This window comes from Thalia democratica, chromosome 8 (genome assembly GCF_965202585.1).
Source record: "Thalia democratica chromosome 8, ktThaDemo2.hap1.1, whole genome shotgun sequence".
Lineage (NCBI taxonomy): Eukaryota > Metazoa > Chordata > Thaliacea > Salpida > Salpidae > Thalia > Thalia democratica.
This window is the reverse complement of record NC_139172.1, coordinates 25,613,894-25,637,081: the sequence shown is the minus strand read 5'-3', so window position 1 is coordinate 25,637,081 and position 23,188 is coordinate 25,613,894. Positions and strand designations below refer to the sequence as shown.

At 26.5% G+C, this 23,188-nt stretch overlaps 1 protein-coding gene, 2 non-coding genes and 1 pseudogene across 3 annotated transcripts in view; 3 read left to right on the top strand and 1 right to left on the bottom strand.

Moving 5' to 3' along the window:
• The window catches only part of LOC145843068 (putative ATP-dependent DNA helicase HFM1), a 38,498-nt gene extending 15,704 nt beyond the window's left edge, over positions 1-22,794 (top strand). The window contains exons 12-30 of the mRNA XM_082950534.1: positions 5,674-5,798; positions 6,042-6,151; positions 6,362-6,507; positions 6,890-6,993; positions 7,333-7,457; positions 7,816-7,966; positions 8,324-8,393; positions 8,736-8,842; positions 9,198-9,320; positions 9,669-9,791; positions 10,743-10,941; positions 12,953-13,058; positions 13,315-13,467; positions 15,421-15,547; positions 17,503-17,570; positions 17,857-17,924; positions 21,447-21,535; positions 21,661-21,853; positions 22,765-22,794. Of these exons, the coding sequence (XP_082806660.1) occupies positions 5,674-5,798; positions 6,042-6,151; positions 6,362-6,507; positions 6,890-6,993; positions 7,333-7,457; positions 7,816-7,966; positions 8,324-8,393; positions 8,736-8,842; positions 9,198-9,320; positions 9,669-9,791; positions 10,743-10,941; positions 12,953-13,058; positions 13,315-13,467; positions 15,421-15,547; positions 17,503-17,570; positions 17,857-17,924; positions 21,447-21,535; positions 21,661-21,853; positions 22,765-22,794 (2,217 nt within the window). The remainder of the gene's footprint in view (positions 1-5,673; positions 5,799-6,041; positions 6,152-6,361; positions 6,508-6,889; positions 6,994-7,332; positions 7,458-7,815; positions 7,967-8,323; positions 8,394-8,735; positions 8,843-9,197; positions 9,321-9,668; positions 9,792-10,742; positions 10,942-12,952; positions 13,059-13,314; positions 13,468-15,420; positions 15,548-17,502; positions 17,571-17,856; positions 17,925-21,446; positions 21,536-21,660; positions 21,854-22,764) is intronic.
• On the top strand, positions 18,784-18,856 carry Trnaf-gaa (transfer RNA phenylalanine (anticodon GAA)). Its single transcript has one exon. It is a non-coding gene; the product is annotated as a tRNA-Phe (tRNA).
• On the bottom strand, positions 20,343-20,415 carry Trnav-cac (transfer RNA valine (anticodon CAC)). The gene has a single exon. It is a non-coding gene; the product is annotated as a tRNA-Val (tRNA).
• The window catches only part of LOC145843067 (putative ATP-dependent DNA helicase HFM1), a 93,621-nt pseudogene continuing 93,223 nt past the window's right edge, over positions 22,791-23,188 (top strand).

The window sequence follows — 23,188 nt, the reverse complement described above, 5'->3', positions numbered from 1 at the left end:
GATATATACACAAAAGTTTATCTAGCATAATTTTAAAATCAAAGTGTTTTTTGTTTAAGTAAATAATTGAGTTCTTTATAATTAAGCAGTTAGTTTAGTATTTTATGTAACAAGTTAATGTGTATACTGAAACGGAATGCAGACCAGATGAAGGAAACCATATCTTCATTAGATGAAGAGGTTGAAGTGCTAATAAAAAAACGGAAAAAATAAATTTTAGTACATACATTTAAATACAGTATTTGATTAAGTTTTTTATTGTTTTAAGGTTTTATTTGTAAAAGTTCCTAATATGTCGTTTCGTTTATTTAGATACATTTATTATTATTATTATTAGAGTTTATTGTGCAAAGATGGACTCGGGCATTAAAACCCGAGCCGCTTAAACAATACACACGAAAAAAGAAACAAACAAATTACACTCAATGAAAATTAAAATCTAAAAACAACACAGTAAAAAAAATAAAATAAAAAAAATTACAATCAAATAGTCCTGTACGATAAATAATAACTTAGTATGCACATAGAACAAAACGAAATAAATTCTCATATAAAAACCTATGCATAGACTAGAAAAGATTACACATTTACAAAAATTATATATAAAAACTTATAATCTGTAGGGGGAAGGCGTAAGGAAGAAAAATTGATCTTAGTGATACTAATATTTTAAAATAAATTTTTATTCGTTAATCACTGTATTTTACTTGTGTTTATATTATTTAAATCAATTTTTTAGAATAGTTTTAATCGAAATTGTTCCACCCTCCCACACGAAACCACATCCTGCGTTAACTTATTCCACATATTTATTGTTCTGCAGAAAAAAGAATTTTGCCACTGACTGTTATAAAATTATATTTACATTTTAATTTTTATTATTTCTTCTCAAATTATAATTGGTCCTAGAAAAAACAAAAAACTGATTGAAAAATTCTTTATATTTACCATTAACAATTTTAAAAAGTGTTATCAAGTCAAACTGCCATCATCTATACTCTAGAGACTCCAATCTGAGTTTCACCAATCTATCTTTGTATGAGGAATTTGAAATGTTGCATCTAATACAAACAAAACGGGTAAAATTTCTCTGCACAGACTCAATCCTAATAATGTCTTTTTTTAAATAGGGTGACCATATTGGGGTATTGTATTCGAGTTTAGGGCGAACGTAGATTTAAATAGTTTAGTAAGAATACTAGCAGAACTGGTCTTAAAACTTTTAAGTATTTGATATGATAAGTTTTGAGCAATTTTGTATAAATAACTTATATGTTTGTTCCATTTTAGATTTTCAGATATATGTATTCCCAAGTCTTTAAAAGATTTTACTGCTGGTATTTTAGTTTTATTAATTAAAAGGTTAATAGAGAAGGGTTTATTTTTATTGATGGTTAGAACTTGGCATTTTTTTGGATTTAAATCAAGTTTTCTTGTTTTTAGCCATTCGTGAATATTATCTAATGTTATTTGTAAAGAAGTTTCTGACTTGCTAAATACTTTTGCGTCATCTGCAAATAGACTTATTTCGCTTTGAATGTGAGTATTAAAAGTGATATCGTTGATGTAAATTAAAAAGAGAAGAGGACCAATGACTCCACCTTGTGGTACTCCACTGTGAATTTTTAGAGGATCTGATAATGTTTTGTTAATGAGTACACTTTGTGTCCTACTATTTAAAAATTCGCTTAACCAATTCACTAAGTTATCATCAAAACCATATTGACTCATAATTTTTAATAATCTAATGTGTGACACAGAGTCAAAAGCTTTTTTGATGTCAGTATAGACCACTGTGACTGATTCATTGTTTAAGTAAGTTATTAGCCAAGTATGTAAACATGTTAATAATTGAATTCCTGATGATCGGTGGGGAACAAAGCCAAATTGTTTTGGTGTTAATAAATTAAAGTCGAAAGGTGGTTAAATATTTTTTGGGAAATAATGTGTTCAAAAATTCGGGAAAACGTACTGGTTAAGGATATTGGCCTATAATTTAATGGGTCGTGTTTGTTACCTTTTTTGTATACTGGAATTACATAAGATGTTTTCCATTGTTTTGGTATTTCTGACAATGCTAGGGAGCAATTAAAAATTAATGATAAAGGAAAAACTAATGATGGAAAAGCATGCTTAATAAAATAAGGTGGAGTTTTCTCTGGCGTTCTAATAATTTTATCTTTAAGATGCTTCGTCGATGTGTTAATGTCTCAAGAACTTATAATAAAACTTTTCATTTTACTGCATGTTTTTTTAGGTTGCTTAAAACTTTGATGATTTTGATCTTGTTTAACTACATTTTGAAAATTTTTATTGAAGAGTGTGGCTCTTTCAAATTCTGAAATTACTGTTTTGTTTTTATGGTGATCAAATAGGGGAGGCAATGAAGTAGTTAATTTAATTTTAGATTTAACGTAGCTATAAAACTTTTTTAAATCTGGGTTAGTGGAGAAGGATTTTTCATATTCTAAATTGTATTTTTTAACAGCTAATTGATATTCTTTTGATTTAATTTTATAGTCTTTGGAGAATGATTTATTTTTCTTACTTTTTTTGTAAAGAATAAGTTTTTCTTTTAATACTTTTTTAATGTTAGATGGATATTTTTTGCATTTGTTATTTTTAGGATAAGGTGGAATAAAGAGTTTAATTGAAGTTTGAATTAAGTTGATAAATTGGTCATAAAAGTGTTGGAGATTTTTTGATTTATCAAATAATGAAGACCAATCAATGTTTGACAAGTATTTGTTAATATTTTTAAAATCAGCCTTTTTAAAATTATATGAAACTACTTTAGAATTCTGTATTTTTTGACTTTCAGTTTTAATGTTAAATGAGATCAAGTTGTGGTCACACGTGGTTGTTAATGGGAAGCTAGTTAAAAGAGATGTTATTTTATCTAAACCCAAATGGTTGCAAATTAATAAAACGAGTATGTTTCCACTTTTATGAGTTGGTTTTTCAATTACTTGAGTTAAAAATTTATCTGTGCAGAAATCAAGAAAAAATTCATGGGATTCATTAAAGCTTGTATAAGGAATTCTCCAGTTAATGTTTGGCAGATTGAAATCCCCAAGAATAAAATAAGAATAGCTATCCGGCAAAAACAATTTAATCAGTTTAATTACATTTTTAACAGTTGGGGCACATTTCGCAGCCAGTGGAGGAAGGTAGATACACAAAAATCTTAGTTTAGTCTTTTTAAAAATAACATTTATACATAAATATTCAAAACCAAGGGTATTAATCAAGTTTATATCATTTTAACACTAAAAACTTTAAAGGAATCTTTGTAGAGAACTGCAACACCTCCACCCCTACTTATCCTATCGTTTCGGACAATGTTATAATTACGAGGACAAATAACGGCATCGTTGACTTTAGGAGTCAACCATGTTTCAGTTAAAAAAAATAAGTCAATATCTTTCATATATAAATAATTTTCTAAAATATCAACTTTATTTAAAACAGATCGTATATTAGTATTAAAAATCTTTAAATTACTGTTAATATAACTATTTATAGAAGACTGATTAATCTTATCAGAACTAGCAGATAGATTCAATTTTTTATAAAAGTTTAAAACGTCTGACTTACAGTCTGTCCTATTAATCCCAGAGCCTCTGGGTGTCGAATCGAAAAAGATGATTCGTAGCTTCCACTATCTCATTGTTCTTTATCAAATATTTTATGTTGAGATTATTTTGTTCTGCTAAAACTTGTTTTCTTTTTAATTCTTCTCTTAGCTTCTTAAATTTTTTCAGTTGTTCAATGGTTCGATCTTGATTTATGTAGATTTTAACTTCAAATTCATTTGTCACATACTTGAGATTTCTCAGTTTTATCAGTCTTTCTTTAGCTTTTTTGTCATTGAGTTTTACAATTATAGGTCTGATTTTTCCATCTTCAAATTTACCTATACGGTATAAGGATTTTAGTTCGTGTTTCTCGATTTTATTTTCACCTAAAACTTCTTGTAGGACTTTGAAATCTTTCTTGCAGCCATCAAGTTGAGGAACACCTTTATTTTCCGGAATATTAAATACGATTATATTTAATCTTTTTTTCTCAATCTGTTTTTGTTCGTTATCAGCTTCTATTTTACCTTTTACAACATCAAGTTTATTGTTTATGTCGGTAAGAACTTCAACTGGCTTGATTTTGACAATATCAGCATAAGTTGCTTCAAAACTGTTAATTTTAGTATTGATTTTGGAATAAAAGTCTTTAGGTTTCATCGTTTCCATTGCATCAACATATGTAGAAAACTTTGATTCAAATTTTTTAAATTTGGAAGAAAATCTGTTTTGAATTCCAAAAAGCTTCTTTGTAACTCTGTGACTTTTTCTTCTAAAGAAATAACTTTGTTACTAAACATCACATATTTGTCATCATTCTGAATTTCAACAATACTCTTTTCAATGCTTTTACTTTTTTCATTACACTCAATTTTTATTCTACAAATATCAGCCTGGAGTGAGTTGAATTCATTGTCTTTTCTACATCCAAACGCAATCAACTTTTCTTTCAACAGTTTTCCTATTTTGGAACATTCAATCAAAGCTTTGATTTCAGCTTCCATAGACATTTACTTTATTACTAACAACAACAACCTTATTCAATATATGTCGTTTCGTTTATTTAGATACATTTATGCTAGGAAATTCTAAAAAACTGTTCCTTATTGTTTTAAGGTTTCAACTGTAAAAATTTGTTATTTTTTAAAGGTTTTACTTGTTAAAGTTCGTTATTAATTCAAAGTTTTAACTGTAAAAGTTCCTTATATGTTGTTTTGTTTATTTAGATACATTTATGCTAGGAAATGCTAAGAAAATGCGTCTTTTTTAGACGAGCTGTGTTTATAATGTAATAATACAAGTATTTTGCTAATAGAGCTGTTTATTACAAACATCAATCATAGACAGATGGTTTAAGTGATGTACTGGCAGTTTGATGATAGAATTCAGCAAAAAACTGTTGTTTTTAACCTGCATTAATATTAGGTTGAAAGCTTTATATAATTTCAAGTTTTAGATTATGTATTTTAGAATAAGTTTAATATAAGAGTTTGATTTAGAAAAGTCAGGAAAATTTTGGTAAAAAGTCAGGAAAAGTCAGGAAATTTTTCTCAGCTTGATCAGTGGCAACCATGTACTTATGACAGTTTTTTTTTACCTTAAATTTAATTTTATACAAAAAAAACCCAAAAAACTTGTTCTCTAAAAAACTTGAAAAAACTTTTAAACTCCTGATTTATGTAAAATTTAAATGATCTTAATTTATCTATAATATTTTTAATTGATTTTATTAATAGTAAAAAAATTTAAGAAGATTTAGTATACTTTACCAATTAAACTTAGTAATCATATTATTAATATTAAAAGTAATAAAATGAAAACAATTGCTTCTTACAATACAATTCTGTATTTTAAACTTAATTTTTAGATGCTCATCAGCAAACTTCAGCTTTTTAAGTTGATTTATAAAACTTACTGTATATACAGTTTAATATGCACACCTTTGTTTTAATTAAATTTCAAATTAATTAAATTGTTCAAAATATCTTAATTTATTTTTTAACACGCCAATTCGCACAATGTTTAATTTATATATAATTGTGCTTTCAATTAAACTTCTAAGAAATAAGTTGTACTAATTTATATAAATTTATAGTTTTGTTCAACAAGGAAAGGTGTAGAGCAAGCTGCAAACGTGTTGGCTGAAGATCTCGTATTGAGAATGTCACCCGAAACAAAACATCATCTGTCAACTCAGGCAGGACTCATCAGAAACAACAAGTTTTCAAATTAGCACTTTAACCGTATCAAAAATAATTATAAATTTTATTAAACTATATAGCTGAGTTTTTAGTTGGTGCCATCGTAAACAGAAGAAAACATTTTAATATTTTATATTGTAGTAAGCTAAACTAATTAATTTTATTGCTGAGCTTTTATCCCAAGTTTATCAATATTTAAAGTAGTTTTAATTACGACATTTTCAGCCACATCTATAATATTAATATCTAACCATGTTGTCAGGTTGCGTGAACTAGTTGTATTGGGAATTGCAATTCATCACGCAGGAGTCGATTTTCACGACAGAAGCATCGTTGAAAAATTATTTTGTACCGGAAACCTACTCGTATTAGGTTTTGATTTGTTCATTTAATGTTTTTTTTAAAGTTTGGTCATTGTTTATGATATGTCAAAAAAGCTCGGCTTTTTATAAATGAAATAAATTATAATATGTGTATCATTATTATTAATCTGTATCAAACCTAAATAACCTTCTTTTAAACTTGCATCTAACATTAACTTAATTTTGTTTACAATGACCCATTTGATATTTTACAAATCAGTTTGCACGTCAACACTGGCGATGGGTGTGAACTTGCCGGCTCACCTGGTAATAATAAAATCAACTTGTCATTACGTGCAAGGCTGCTTCGAAGAATATTCACAATCAGAAATACTTCAGATGATTGGTAGGGCTGGTAGACCCCAGGTTATATATATATTTAAATTGTTTTTGTTCATTGCAATTTTTATATTTATTAAATTTTATAGTTTTCAAATAATTGAAATCAATATGTTATGTGTAAAAGTTGCAATGACTACTGACTTTTTCGAATGTCTCAAGTATTTGTTTGTATTATATTTTACACAATAAGAGAAATTCGTTTGGTTCAGATAACTAGCGTTAAGTGTTAAAATGTAGGTGTTGAGCAACGAAAATTAACTTCGGTTACTCTGCAACTGTATACTTGTAAATTGTACTTTTGCATTAATTTTGATAAACCAGCACTTTTTTGTAATAAAATATGTGATAAATTTAAATTTATTAAAACATGTTTGTCAATTTTAATTGTTTTCTACAAAATATTCAGTTCGACACAAACGCCACAGCAGTTATAATGACTTCAGATGAGAACAGAGATTTGTACACAAACATGGTCAGTGGAAGTCAGATAATTGAGAGTTCACTTCACAAGTTCGTATTAAAAATAGTTAAAAATATTTAGTATTGTTTCGCTTCGCCACTGATAACTATACAAATAGAGTGAATAAAAAAACAATAAAAATAGTTTTTCAAACTATAATATGTTTTTTAACTTGATATAACAATATAAATGTTACGTATTAATAGTTTAATGATTTTTTTTATAATACTTAACAGCAACTTGGTATGACATAAACATATTATGTAGTTGTTGATTTTTTCCTCACAGTAAACAAAATAAATATAACTAATTTACTATTTTATATACTTTATTTACCCACAGCAACTTAGTAGAACATTATAAAGCGAATTTACTGATTTTTCCGACAGCAACTTAATAGAGCATTTGAACGCGGAAATTGTTCTGTCGATGATCCAAGACGTCAGCATGGCTCTTGATTGGATCAGATCCACTTTCCTCTACATCAGAATTCAAAAGAACCCCAAACACTACGGTTTGTTACTTCAAATTTATAAATGGCTGTAAAACGAAACCAAAACATAAAGTAACAAATTTAAGTATACATAACCGTGGTTGTAAATAAATTGAAGGCGTACTATAAAAGTTAAAATGTCAGAACTCAGAAAACATTTCAGCGTTTAATTGAATAAATAATCAACATGTATTAACAATGAGCAAAAATAAAAATACATTATAAGATAAAAAAAATAAAGGGTGTAATTATATTCCAAGAAGATAGAGTACATACTGCAAAACATAGAAAAACACAATTGTTCAAGTATTAAAATAACTAGAGTAGAATTTTATAGTATGTAATTAAATTAGTTACAATTTATTTATTACAATATAAGGATATCCTGTTGGATTATCTTGCAAGGAGATAGAAGACAGATTGCAGCAAATGTGTATGCGGCATTTGGAACAACTTGAACAAGTCAGCTTAGTTGAAATATCTGAAGATCTTCTGATAAAAAGCAGCAACGCCGGTATACTGATGGCCAGGTTTGTATAGTTATACTTTGCTCATTTAAATAACTATTTTTATCTTAACAGATCGTTAATTGCTTTAAACTTATCAAACTAAATAAGAAGTTATTCTTTACTAAGAATCTTTTTATACTTTTTTAATTTTAAAATTGAGCTTTAATAAATTTCTATTTCTAGATTTTAATTTTGTATTTAAAAAAAATCCAGTTTTACTAAATTCGTTTAAATAAAGATTAATTTCTGTGCTTCAAATTAGTTAAAGGGAACGTAGCATTAAGTAGCTCATTGTATTTCATTAGCTTTTATTATATTTACTAACAGCATTTAAAACTAAATAAACTAACCAAATTAAATAAGTAATAATTTCTCAAGGTACTGCGTAAAGTTTGGAACAATGAAAATTTTTCAGCAGCTGAAGGGAAACGAAAACCTGGAAGACATGGTTTTGTTTGTTTGAAATAAATATCCATTATTTGTTATTTATAACTTTTTGCTTTGTAAGGTTTAGAGGAGAAAGAAGATTTTAATATTGTTATTTTCTCACCTTGAAGACTTGTAACTTTTTTTTTGTAAATAATTAGTTTTGTTTGGTTGAGTAGGATAATTTAAGGACAAATAAGACAGTGGCCTTAACTCCTATTAGTTTTAAACTTGATATTATTATATATTATCAAAAATTTATAACTGAAACTGTAATTTGTTTCATTTATTTGTAGTTCTAAGCAAAATGTTTCGTTATTGTTTCTCATAAAATTATTTTATTATATTAATTATACTATTTCAGGTGCGAATTTTATCAGGCTGCGATGAGTTCAATGAAGTTTCAATCCGTCAATCTGACAAAACAGCACTCAATAAAATGAACAAGGATAAAAACAGAATTTGTATAAGGTTATTATTTTGCTGTTTATAAAAAAACACGTGCATAAGTTTATTTTTATTTTGTTGTATGGGTATCGTTTTCTGTTAGCAGTTATATTTTATCACAATATTAAAACAGTGAAATTAGTTTGTGAAAGTAAACATTTGATAAATAATAAAATTCTGCAGCGTTTACAAATGCCGGTAAAAGTATAGATAATGAATGGAAATTTAACACGTCTTTTATTTTTCTGAGTAACAATATTATTTTATCACAACGATAAAACAGTAAAGTTATGAAAGTAAAAATTTAATAAGGACCGTACCTTGTACAATATGCAGTTCTTGTGATCTTACAAAATAAAACTTTACCATCACAATGTAGGTTTCCGATGAACGGCAGAATAAAAACGACGCAAATGAAAGTAAATTGTTTATTGCAAGCCACGCTCAATTGCATTCATATTCAGGAGTTTTCTCTTGCCCAGGACGTTACCAAAATATTCAGGTTTTAATTTATATCATATATGAGATCTTTAATATGTGTGTATTTTTTTGTGTGGAAGCCGATCGTTTCAAAACTTTTAATTACAGTTGAAAATTTATCAATAGTTTTGTTATGTCCAAACTTTTTCGTATAATTTATTTTATTCACTTTCGTGTATATACTTATTTATGTTTATATAGTTTTAAGCAAAATGAGTAAAAAAATAAATAAATTGTTTAAGATTATTACTAAATAAACCAGTAAAGTTTTTTATCACTTCATAGTTTCTAAAACCAGTTTGAATAGCGAGGTTTTTAAAAATCTCAATAAAAATGAACAATTTAACTAAATAATTTTTTTATTTGACAGATCAGCCAACAGGTTATCTAAATGTTTGTTGGAAATGCTGATGTTGAAAAACGAGTTCAAAGCTTTTTGCAGCGCAGCAATACTAAGCAAGTGCATCAAATCTAAATTGTGGGAAAATTCAAAGTTTGTTTTATTGTTGACATAAATTAAGTTTTAAGAAGTATAATTTAAGCTTTTTTTAAAATTTATGTGTATATAATATATTTTGAAAATTAATTAATAATTTTTTTTGAAAGTATATTAAATTTATAGCGATGATAATAATAATAATAGGTCCGCTACCAGCCGAAACCTGCTGTTTATATTGTGCATAAAAGAGTAATAACAAACAACAATAATAAATAATAAACATAGTTATGCAATGAGTTAAACAAACAAATAATAAATGTATATACTAAAATTAAATACACAATTAAACTAATAAAATATAATAAAGTTAATTTTGCTTTTCATTTTTTTCGTCTGTTTAAAGTATTGTTTTTCCCTTCCTTAAGTCTTTTGTCTACAGTAGATTGCCATTTGGCGCGATCATCTACAAACAACTTCCACTCATCAGTTCTTATGTTCAACTTTTTAGCCGCGCTTGAATACGTCCTTAAAACGTAGTTTTTGGCGACCTCGGTTGCATTTGCCAACGACCAACTCGCCATAAAACAGAGAGTAAAAAATTTGCTCTTCACCCAGTTCACCTCGAATGTTTAAATTTTGGTTATCCTATACTCCTATTAATGTAGGAATTGATAGTAATTGTTAAACGATATAGTTGGTTTTGAAAAAGCTTATGAAAGCATTTATTCTATTAATTTATAAATCTTTAATTGATTAAAAAAAAAAATTTTTTAAGAAGGAATATGCAGCTAACTAACTATTTGTCATATTTTCATAGGTACTTAAAATAAGAAATCAGCCATTTTCCTTTCACAGAAATTTAGTAATAATAAAAAAGTACTTTGTTAGCTTTTCACAGTCATCTCACACAAGTAATCAACTATTTAATCTTTTTTTCGCATTGACCATCAACTATTTTCATAATATTTTCACAGGTACTTATCTAACTATTTTATATTTTCACAGGTACGTTGCAAAGCAGCTGCCGGGCATCGGTTTGACTTTTTCATCAGCTCTGGTCAACGCGGGAATCACTTCCGTGGACAAGTTGGCGGACACGGACCCGCGCGAGATAGAAATGATCACTGGCAAGCGGCCGCCATTCGGCAATAATCTGCGAGACGCGGCCAAGTCGATACCGAATTACGTGATGCAAGTCAACCAAGTATGATTTTTTGGTGTATGATTTGTATTGCCAAGTTCAGGGTTGCCACTCGGTCAGGAAATCAGAAAAAGTCAGGAAAAATTTTAAAAAATGACAAAAGTCAGGAAAAAATGGGGGATTTTGAAAAAAAGTCAGGAAAAGTCAGGAAATTTGATAAAATTTAAAAAAAATCCAGATTTTGTCAGTTTAAATTTACTAAATTCCTTGTTTTCCAAAGCCTTCAAATGTTAAAAATTAATAAAAAATCCTTTAAAGTCAGAAAAAAAGTCCAAAATTTTCTTAGAAATTTACAAAAATATTTAATTTTATTTCCAATGCCTTCATCTGGTATAAATTAGTAAAATATCCTTTATAAAACTGCAAAAATTTTCTATTAACATATTGAACAAGTACCTCACTTGAACAAGCAGATTTTGTAAGCTTTTTAGTATTGATGATCTGTAGCAAGGAAACTTCCATAGTGAAACTGTGATATATAAACAAAAGTTTATCTAGCATAATTTTAGAATCAAAGTGTTTTTTGTTTAAGTAAATAATTGAGTTCATTATAACTAGGCAGTTAGTTTAGTATTTCATGTAACAAGTTAATGTGTATACTGAAACGGAATGCAGACCAGATAAGGGAACCATATCTTCATTAGATGAAGAGGTTGAAGTGCTAATAAAAAAACGGAGAAAATAAATTTTATTACATACATTTAAAAAAACAGTATTTGATTTACTTCTTTATTGTTTTAATGTTTTAACTGTAAAAGTTCGTTATTGTTTTAAGGTTTGAGTTGTGAAAGCTCCTTATTGATTTAAGGTTTTAATTGTAAAAGTTTCTTATATGTTGTTTGTTTATCTAAAATGCTAAAAAATTGTGTCTTTTTTCAGACAAGCTGTGTTTATAAGGTGATAATACAATTATTTTGCTGATAAAGCTGTTTATTGCAAACACATCAATCATACACAGATGGTTCAAGTGATGTAATGGAAGTTTGATGATAAAATTCAGCAAAAAACTGTTGTTTTTAACTTTTTTAATTGAAAGCTTTATATAATTTCAAGTGTTAGGTTATGTATTTTAGAATAAGTTTAATTTAAGAGTTTGATTTAGAAAAGTCAGGAAAATTTTTGTAAAAAGTCAGGAAATTTTACTCAGCTTGATCAGTGGCAACCATGCAAGTTAGTTTTGACAGCCAAAAACATTTTCAAGATAAATTCTTGCCTGAGTGTATAATATACTTAAATGAAGTTATTAGTTTTTCAAAAATTTTCTATGAATAAAACACATTTAAATAAGCTTTACAGTATCTTTTCAATGTTGTTCTTCTTTTTAACACAATTTTTTAACTTAATTTTAATTCTTAACAAAAAATAGACCCCAAAGCTTGTACTTTCTAAAACCTAGGAGAAATTTCTCAAAAACCAGCGGCCACCCTGTGTATTATAAATAAATTGATCGTATAAAAAGCATGCTTTTCTATGTTCATCTACATTAGTTTAGTAAAATATCCTAAATAATAAAATTATTTCTTTAATTTTTGAGATTTAGTAAGCTTATTATCTTTTTCCCAACTGCAGTTAGCATTACTTTTATCAAAAATTTAAAAGGCTTAATTTTTCTAAATGCTATTAAATTTATGTTGTTATAATAAGTTAGAATCCAATTGCGTTTTTACAAAATTATAGACTAGATAACTTTTCTCTTGTAATCTATTGTTTGTAATACTTCTAATCAGTATTTTCATTTAGTTTAATAATTATCATGTTTATAAAAACGATAACAAGCACTATTTGGCTCCTTACATGTGGCTATTTTGGCAACTATGCCTCTAAGTCAGGGTTTTTCAAACTTGTTTTTATAATGCTTCTTACAAATTAGTTACACAATTACTTTTTTAACACCTTACTTATTATTTCCCCCTGATAGTCGTCTTTTACTTGTCCCTTTAATATGTAATTATATTCACCGCGGTTAATATCTGCCTTCTAGTGTTCAGTTTTTTCATTATATATACTTGTACAGACGGAAAGATATGGAGATGATACGAGTGAAATACAAGTTTTAATAACACTGACGAACGCTTCAGATGTAAAAAATATTAAAAGAAACACCTGTCTGCTTTTGATTGGTTGTTACATATTGTTTAATAAATAATATTTGTTGTTCTGATAATCTTCCATAATTCAATAATACAGTTTTTAATATCTACGAGAGATTCTGACTTAAGATAAAATTAAACGCGTAATACACAGAATATATCATTTTGTTTTCATCTTTTTACTAAACTCAAATTTTAACAACTGTTTACTTTTAAAGCACTATCAAATTCTTAATTAATCTAAATGATTGAATTGAAAACTTATATATACTTATGTAAATTACAGGCGATTCAGACAACAAGACGATAGCAAAACAGCGAATAAGCGACAATCAGCTTTTAAACTCGCTGAACAACACGTGGAAGAAATGCTACAGAATAAAGAGAAGTCATACTACAAGCGACGAACTGTCAATGAAGCTCATCAGTTCCGATTGGGGTTTGTGTATATATTCATTAAACATATGAGTTTATCTCTGAATAATATTAAACTGGTGATGAAAAAATAGTTGTTAAGTTTGTCATTCAAGTTTGCGTATAACTAAAAAAATATTAAAATTGTCCAAAGCAAGGTATTTAATATGTTTTAACTTTCAGGTTTATGTCAAACTATGTATAGTACAATTAGCAACAGTTTTAAACAATAAAATGCTGTATTTAATCATTTATATTTAATAAATAATTGATATTTACTAAATATTTTCAATTCATCATTGTTTTCCTTTTCTGAAGTAAATTTTATTGAAGAATGTGTTTTGTTCAACACATTAAAAAGTTCATCTATCTCTTTCTCATCTTTTCCTAGTACAAACAATCGTCGACATATCTATAATAAGTTACTTTGTATTTAGAGACCACCTTTCTTTTTATAAAGCCCATAAATATATTTGACAAAGTTGGCCCTAACGGGGAGCCCATGGCTATTCCATAATGTTGGGAATACATTTGTGAATTAAATGTAAATTGTAAACCACTAGTGGATAACTTTAAAAGTTCACGAAATTTTTTTTTGTTTATTCTGGGTGTCTCAAGTCTATACAAAGTGTCAACACAAATATCCAATACTTCATCTAGCGGTACATTTGTGAATAAGCTTTTGACATCAAAGGACGCCATAAAATTGTTATTTGAATTAATCTTTTTTATTTGATCAGCAAAAGAAAATGAGTCTTTTAGCATATAAGAAGAGAAATGTTCCAATACCGGATAAAGTTGGTCATTTAGAAATTTTGCTAACTTATGTTGAGCAGAGTTCACCATGGATAGGATTGGTCTTAAAGGAACATCTTTCTTATGTATCTTTGGTAAGCCATACAATCTTGGAGTAATGGAACCAACAGGTTTGATCGAATTATAGATGTCTTCATTAATTTCTTTGGTAAAAAGTATATTTTTAAAAATTTTAACAATTTCATTCTCAACTTTGTTAATATTATCAAACTTATTTGCTGGACCAAGAAATGTAAATTTGGTTGTGTCCTCAATCTTAAGCATTTTACTTATATAATCTGTTTTATCCAAAACTACACAACCATTACCTTTGTCGGGTTTAGAAATTATCACAGAATCATCCTTTTTCAAGATTTTAATTACATTTTTTATCTCAGATATATTTAATAAATCACTTTTATCTGGCTTAATCTTGCAATAATTATGTGCTAATGCAGTAAGGTTAACCTTCGTTGCTATTTCTTCTGAATTTGATATAGGTTTCAGTTTACTAAGCTGTTTGTAGAACTTTTCAAAAGCCAAGAAAACTGATTCTTTGTCAGGTTGTCTTGTCAGTAGGGAGAAATTAAGGCCTAAACTCAAGGCAAAACTTTCTTCTTTAGATAATTCTCTTTTAGATAAATTAAATACTCTACACTTGGCAAGTTTTCCCTATTTTAAAGCTATCAGTTTTTGTAGTTTGTTTTGGTTTTGTATGCTTAACTTATTCTTGTTTTTAGTAGTAACAGAGTTTATATATTCCAAAAAATATTTTAAACTTAATTTTAAATAAAATTATATCTTGTAATTTTTAGTCTTTTGTTTAAGTTTTTGATTTTTTTTTAATGTTCAACTGCCGACTACAAATTGCGTTAAAAATATTTTTCATTTGTTTTTGTAGAAATTTTACTTTATCTTAAAAGTTTTAAGGTAGATTACATTCTTGTTTTCATTTTTATAAAGAAACTGTTTGATTATCGTAAAATGATATTAATAGTCCGAGGCTAGTTTTTTCTATCAATTTATATAAGTAGTATTAATTTCTCATATATAAATAAGTTATTGAATAATAAAATCCTGGACTGAATGTTGTGTACAACTAAATTATTCTAAAAATTTTATTATTACAAAATAGTTTAAAACGTAAAAATTAAAGCTCCAAAAATAAAAAACTTATATACAGTTGGGATAGACATAGAAAGTACTTATACCCCTTACTACTCTGGCCAGCGTAAAATAACGATAGATGTTTCAAAACCAACTAAAACTATCAATAAAAAAACAAACAAGACAACTTCTAATGCTAACAAGTTTGTATATTTATTTATTTGAGTTATATGTTTTTACCGAAATAATATGTGTAGAAAGTTTGTCTTAAATGTTAGTATTTTTAATATCTAGTCAAAAATTAATTTAACTTTAAAATACTTTTGAAAATAAAAGCTGACAACAAATATTCAACAAAAATTCTTTACTGGGTCATTTTATTTTTAAATAATTTACTAAAAACAAAAGGTTTTAAAGCAAAGCTTTAATGAAGAACAATCACCTCTCGCGAATCTACGCACTCATTTGGTTACGCACTCTTGTTTAGTTACGCATTTTAGAATTCTTAAAAAGATTAAATTGAAAATTTTTTATTATTGTAAATTTATTGTGTGTATTGAGTTAACAACATATTTAATTTTATATGTATATAGATTTTATATTAGTATTGTTTAAAGTTCTAGTTTTTTTTTTTTCAAATTCCAGGTTTTACCAGTTTTTGACTAAGTTTTGAAATCTTAAGTTTTTACTGAATACCAGGTGTTTTGGCAACAATGAAAAACGGAATATTTTAATAAAATATAAAGTAATATTTAGAAAAACACAGGAAATGATAAATTTTTGATTAAATTGAGATTTTAGAATTTTAAGTTTGTGCCTTTTAAAGAGAAACTTATTGAACTCTTTGGCATTCCACTTTGTAATTTGGGTGTCCTTATACCTTTAATTTGAACAAGGTGCAGTTTTCAATTCATTACAATATTTATGGTATAAAATTTCATTTTAACTCAATAAATCTCTTATTTTTAGCTAGTTTGATCTTCACCAATCTAAGATTAAACCTGTTTCGCATAGTATTTGAGAAAGAACTACTTAATACTAGACGTTTTTCTAATACCATGCAAGACAGATTTAATCTTAAATGGGCAAGGAACAAAAAAGAAAAAAATTATTTTGTGTACAAACGAAGAATTTTTATTGAAAAACTTTATATATATATGTACAACTTGAATGAAAACTGTTTTTAAACAAAAAAAGAGGAAAAGTTCCAAAACTGTGTTTAATCAGAATCCTTACACAAAAACAACCAATAAAGTAAAAATAGTTGCTCCCTTTCGTTTAGTTAGGCACCTTTGCTGTGGACACAATGTGCGTAGATTCGCGAGAGGTGACTGTTATTATTAAATTACCATAGTTGCTTGCTCACAAATTAATTAAGAGCATGTATGCTAGTTATTGACTTCTTTGTAGCTCATAATGTATATAACAATTGGTTCTGTAATGTAGCATCGACTAGTTAAATTCTGTAATGTAGGCACACTGACCGAATTATACAGAATTCAAAACAGCTTTTTAGTGGCTGTAACTTCACTAATTATTAAATTTGACTGAAGTAAAATACTCTCGGCAGACGGACAAGCGGTTGGAAATTAACTAGGATAATTATAGCGCCAAGACAGTGTTTTATAATCAAGTTCTAGTCTTTTCCGTTCAATTTATTTTCAAATTGCCTGCAGCAGTTTTTAAATTTTAGATTTTTAGATTCCCCAATTTATGTGACTAATTTTACATTCCCTAAACTTTGTCTTCTATGAAACGCATTTTGTTTTTTCATAAAAGACTATAATTTTCTTGTTTTTTCTGAACAATCCCTTTTCTACTATTTTTAAGACTTTAATGTACCCTAATATAAGTTGGTAAGTGTTTGACTCAGAACTTAAAATGAAGTACATATAAAAAAATGTTACTTTCTTAAACAGCTGTATAAATAACATCAAACAAATTGAATATAAACATTAATTGCTATTTACAGTTCAATAAATTATAGGTTTGTGATTATGTTTTATTATTATGTTTTTTTTATTATGATTTTTGTTGATTGTTTATATAATTGGTAGAACAAAGAAACATAGAAAATAGCTGTGTACTTAAATTCATTCAAGTTTATCACAAAAAATTTTTTTTTAGTTTTTAAAATTTTTTTAAATATGATTAATAGAACAAAGAAGCCTTGCAAACACACTTGTTTCGACAAATACAACTGCGGTCATCAGTGCTGCAAAATTGGTTATTTATTTTATTGTTATTTTAACAAAATTAAAACTGTGTTTACAAGCATAAATTTTAGGTATAACCAAAACTAATACACTTTTTGGTATAAAATAGCTACTAATTTATTTTATTTTTTAAATCAATTTAGAACCACAGGGTTACAAGTAGTTCTTATTTTGTTCAGTTAGTTTTTATCTTATTTGACAAATTTTAGTTTTAAACGTGAAAACTACGCATTTGTTCTCAATATTTTTATTAATTTTATATAAAAACTAAATATTGAATAATATTTACACAACAGGTTTACATGAATTTGACGAAGAAGGTGGAGAATTTCAAAAGCAAGGTGTTTCAAAAAGAACTCAGGAGGTAAAAATATACTAAAAAAATAGTTTATAATTTGCCTTTTTAGTTTAATTTCTGATTTTTTAAAATTCTTTTAAAAGTGTTTGCTAAATTTGTTAGTTATAAAAGTTAAAACTATGGAGGACAGAGTAAGTATAATATTTAAAAACTTTTATTTACCACCAAAAACTGATAATAGTAAATTACACCTTGCAAGAAATAAAAAATTTTATCATAAAATATTAAATGAATTAGTGTATATTAGTTAAAATAAAACACAAATAAAAAAGCATAATTCAAGCTAGAGTAAAGAAAATTCTGTTTTAAATTTTATAGATATTTTACTACACTTTAGTTGCAAAAAAGTCATTTTTTAAATAAAAAGTATTCCTAAAAATAGTTATAAAAACAAATTGTACAGTAATCTTCCTTTATTGTACCAACATATGTTTCCGTGTGTTAACGAATCAACACACGGAAACATATGTTGGTACAATAAAGGAAGACTACTGTACAATTTGTTTTTATTTATATTCCAGTGAAGTTATTTAACTAGAATCTTTTGTTAGCAAGCGATTAAAGCTATATTTTTGAACAATTAAAAATAGTTATAACAATTTTTATGTACTACGACTTACACTATTTAAATCATACTTATTTAGCAAGTTTTTTTTTTGTGGAAGTTAGTAAATTCAACTATAAATTGAGCTGATATTATAAATAATGTAACGTTGTAACAAAGGCAAAAATGTTAGTTGTAAACCAAGTTTTAAAGGTAAACAAAATAAGCATGTTTAAAAAACTATCACAATAGTATTTTATGCAAACGAAATCAAACTTCGTGAAATTTGTTTATATTTCTATAATGTACTTTCGTTCGCGTGCCTCGATAGCTCAGTTGGGAGAGCGTCAGACTGAAGATCTGAAGGTCCCTGGTTCAATCCCGGGTCGAGGCATACGTTTATTGTAAAATTAAATTAAACATACTACATAAAATGTTAATAAGTCTTTCTGAAAACTAACATAATTGTTTTTGAATATCATATTACACATGAATACTTTCTGTTTTAAGTGGAACATTATTATAGAAATGTATTATTTCTCTTCCTGCCCTCACTTTAAAAAACTACACATTATGATCATAAATATTCTAATGAAAATATATGCCAATTGTGAAATTATGTTTTTCTCTATTTCTATAACTAACTATAATATGAGCTACCAAATTTTAACTATATTCATTTAATTTCTGAGATATAACATATAAGGCCATAGGGGGGGTAGACCATGTTTTTTACAAGTTGATCTTATTTTATAGAGTTTTTACTAAGCTTCAAGATGCTTTTTACCGTTTTTAAAAATTCGAATTAGTTTTTGAGATATGACCGGCCAAAGTCGGGCCGCATAACAGGTTCCTTATGGGGAAGGAAAACTAAAACGGCAAAAAAAGACTAATGCATTCAAAATCTATCTCCTCCTTCATTTTTTAAGCAATCTTCTTCAAACTTTCACAGTCTATTCTTTATACAATAACAAAAAAACGTTATTTGTGACTTTAAAAAATTTCAAGTAAAAATACCTTTTTTTTGTCAAAAAAATTTTTTTTTGATAAAAATTCTTTTTTTTTTTTAATTTTTGTCATAAAATTACAAAAAAAAGGTATTTTTACTTTAAATTTTTTAAAGTCACAAATAACGTTTTTTTGTTATTGTATAAAGAATAGACTGTGAAAGTTTGAAGAAGATTGCTTAAAAAATGAAGGAGGAGATAGATTTTGAATGCATTAGTCTTTTTTCGCCGTTTTAGTTTTCCTTCCCCATAAGGAACCTGTTATGCGGCCCGACTTTGGCCGGTCATATCTCAAAAACTAATTCGAATTTTTAAAAACGGTAAAAAGCATCTTGAAGCTTAGTAAAAACTCTATAAAATAAGATCAACTTGTAAAAAACATGGTCTACCCCCCCCCTATGGCCATAAGTTCTACTGGCCCTTATTAAAAAAGTATATAAAGAAAGCAAAAAGAAACTAATATTTTTAAAAGCAATCTATTTTAAACTTTTTAAAGTTACCGTACAATAAACAATTCTCATTAATTAATTTAAAATTTTGAATTACTAAATATCGTAATAAAAACAGATATTAAAATAAGATTTTCAACTTTAGATGTAATTAACGATAAAACTTTACCCCATCAAGTATAAGTATCAAATTTTTTAAGCAAACTTACCTATATTTGGAAAGATAGTTTTAATTGTTTTTTTCTACGAAAAATAAATATGTGTTTTAACATTTCAAGTAAAATCCCAAGTGATTTTTGTTAAATCCTAAATTCTCTTAGAGTACACTAAACTTTCAAACTAAAATTAAGTGTATTCAATAATTTAGTATTCAAAAGTGAAAACGTGATGTACCTAAACCACACAAATAAACTTGTAACAAAAATGTTTCAGCCCGGGCTCGAACCGGGGACCTTTCGCGTGTGAGGCGAACGTGATAACCACTACACTACTGAAACACTTGACATTTATCGCTTAACATTGTTTTTAAAGATGAAAACTTTATCACTTAACGCTTTAAAATTATTTAATACATATATTTATAATGGTCTTATGTAACAATTATTATTTATTTTGTTTTTGAAATTGCATCGATGTAATGAAACAAAATGAATTTACAGGTTTTATTTTCGTTAATCAACTTCGAAAATTGTTACAAGTTGCCCTTTATTGTTTGCAGTTTAAAGTTGTTATTTTTAGATAAAAAAATGTCAATAATTTTTTTATGACTTTATAAAGGTAAATTTACTTTATTAAATTGTTAGTACTTTTTAAGCTTGGATATACTTTTAACTTTCAAGGTTTTTTTGTACACTTAGAAATTATTTAAAATATAATAATGTCAAGTTTTATTATTTAACCCTTAAATTGATGCAAAAATTAAATATTGTTATAATAAAATTGTTCAGGCTCAATAAAAATGCAAGTGATAGTTTTCTAATAACTATTTAGACGATTATTCTTAAAAAATCTATATTTCATCCTAAAATTATTTTGGTTAAAATATCTCGTATATATTTAGATTTCAACAGATGCTAAAAATTAATCAACTGTACTTATTTGTTTTGATATCCCAACTTTAAATTTGAAAATTAAAATTTTTGTATGAACTATTGTTTAACGAGACGGGTCACTTTTGCACGGAGGATCAATTTTGCACAAAATTAAAAAATACCGACCATGGGTTAGGGGTGACAGAGAAAGTAAAATAAGATTATAAATAAAAAAATAAAAAAAGTTTCTACCCGTGCAAAAGTGCTCTTTCGTGCGTATCTGATGCCTACCCATTGTTTTAATAAAACTGGTCTAGAGCAAAAAGATTGTTTTTAGAAAGTTTTTTATACTTAATTGGAAAGCTTTATTGAAAGAAACATAGTTTAAAAATAAACAAAAACTTTTTTTTCTCAAAATTATAGTGAAAAATATTCTTACAATTAAGTATTTGAATTCACATTTAAGGTTATTCTTTTATCTTATCTTTTTTTTTTAGTTTTTGAAGCAATACGAATATGGTCCTCATAGAATTTCAAAGTTACCAATGATTCGTGATAATAGCAGAAACTATTCTGATTTTCACCAGTTTGTTTTCAGTTTTTTAATAAAATAATACTTTTTGTATTATTTTTGCTTTAACCAGTTTGCTTAAAAGTTTAGTTTTAACTAAGTTTTATTTATTATAATATTTAATTTGTTAATTTTCAAAGAAACAAAACAAATGAAAGCGGAGCTGGGTGGGAAAAATTGAACGAATTTTGCCACAACAGATCGATTGTCAACGAATCATTTTTCAACGATGAAATTACTTTTAATGAAAGTGAAAATACTAATGAAGAAGATGTAAAAAGATTCAGGCCGCTGAAAAAATCGAGATTTGAAAGAGAATGTGAACTTTACGAGGTTTTTTATAACATAAAGGAATACTTACGATGTTTAAAGTTTTTTTAGTTTAAAAAATAACAAGAATATATCCTTAAGTTTTATCTTAACTTTGACATATTAGTAGTAAAAGCTTTGTTTTTCATAATAACAAAAATTATAAAATAACACTGAGTAAAACAGCGTGTTTACTAATATATTTGAAACATTGAAATGGTAGAAAAAATAATCACATTTCTAAACTAATAAAAACTATAGTTCTCAAGCTACTTAAGTTTTAAAAAAATATGATGTATAAGTGCGAATAATTACTTAAAAATCTTTAATAATTTAGTATTTATTTATTTAATATATTGTTAATTCAAATTCATTTAATTTTTTATTAATATGAACTGTTAAAATAGGATGTATGGGGTATCCGAATGCTACGCGTAATGATTACAGAACCTTTATATAATACAATAAATGCTTTTTAATGATAATGGTTTTAAACTTTATGATAAATATACAAAACATTTAAAAAATATATAAATCTATTACAATTAAAGTTATTAACTAATTATAGTAGTTATAAGAAACTTTATAAACATTTAGGAGCAAATAAACTCTGGTTCAAGAACAACACAAGATAATGAAAATAAAATAAAATTCAACATTCAACAAAATAATGACAAAAAATTCAAACTAAACGATCAACCAAGCAAATTCACTGTTGAAGCGAGTAATCAGATGAATAAAAATAAAATATATTTAAAAAACAAAAGTAAAATATATTCAAATAGTAATAATATTCCATTGAGAAGCGAAAGTGAACAATTGTGGACTGAGCATTCACATATTTACCAAAGTGGTTTGTTTTTGTTAACATATTACTCGATGTATAAAAAATATCATATTTATTATAATGTAATAATAATATATTTTTAAATCAGAATGCACCGATATTACGGAAGATGAAATGACAATAGAAAAAGTTGATGGAAATTCTCCTTTGTACAAAATGAAGAAAACTTGGTCTCAAGCTAAATTCACTTTCCCTAACAATAAATTTCAAGTTCGATTTGTTAATGTTTTGAACTAGAACTACTTCTTAACTAAAAAAAGAAGATTTGTTGTAGTAGTAATTTACAATTTTTTTAAAGATATATATAGTTTTATTAAAACTTAATTATACACGATTTCGTTAAAACTTATTTATTTATGTTTAAAATTGCTTTTTATCAGGTACATAATTTTGTGAATTATTTTTTTGTGTTTATAAAACTAAAATAACAAATGTTCTTGTTAAAATACTTCCAAAAAGGGTTTATGTAAACATATTATACTAGCAATTCAAATAATTATTTATTCTTTTAA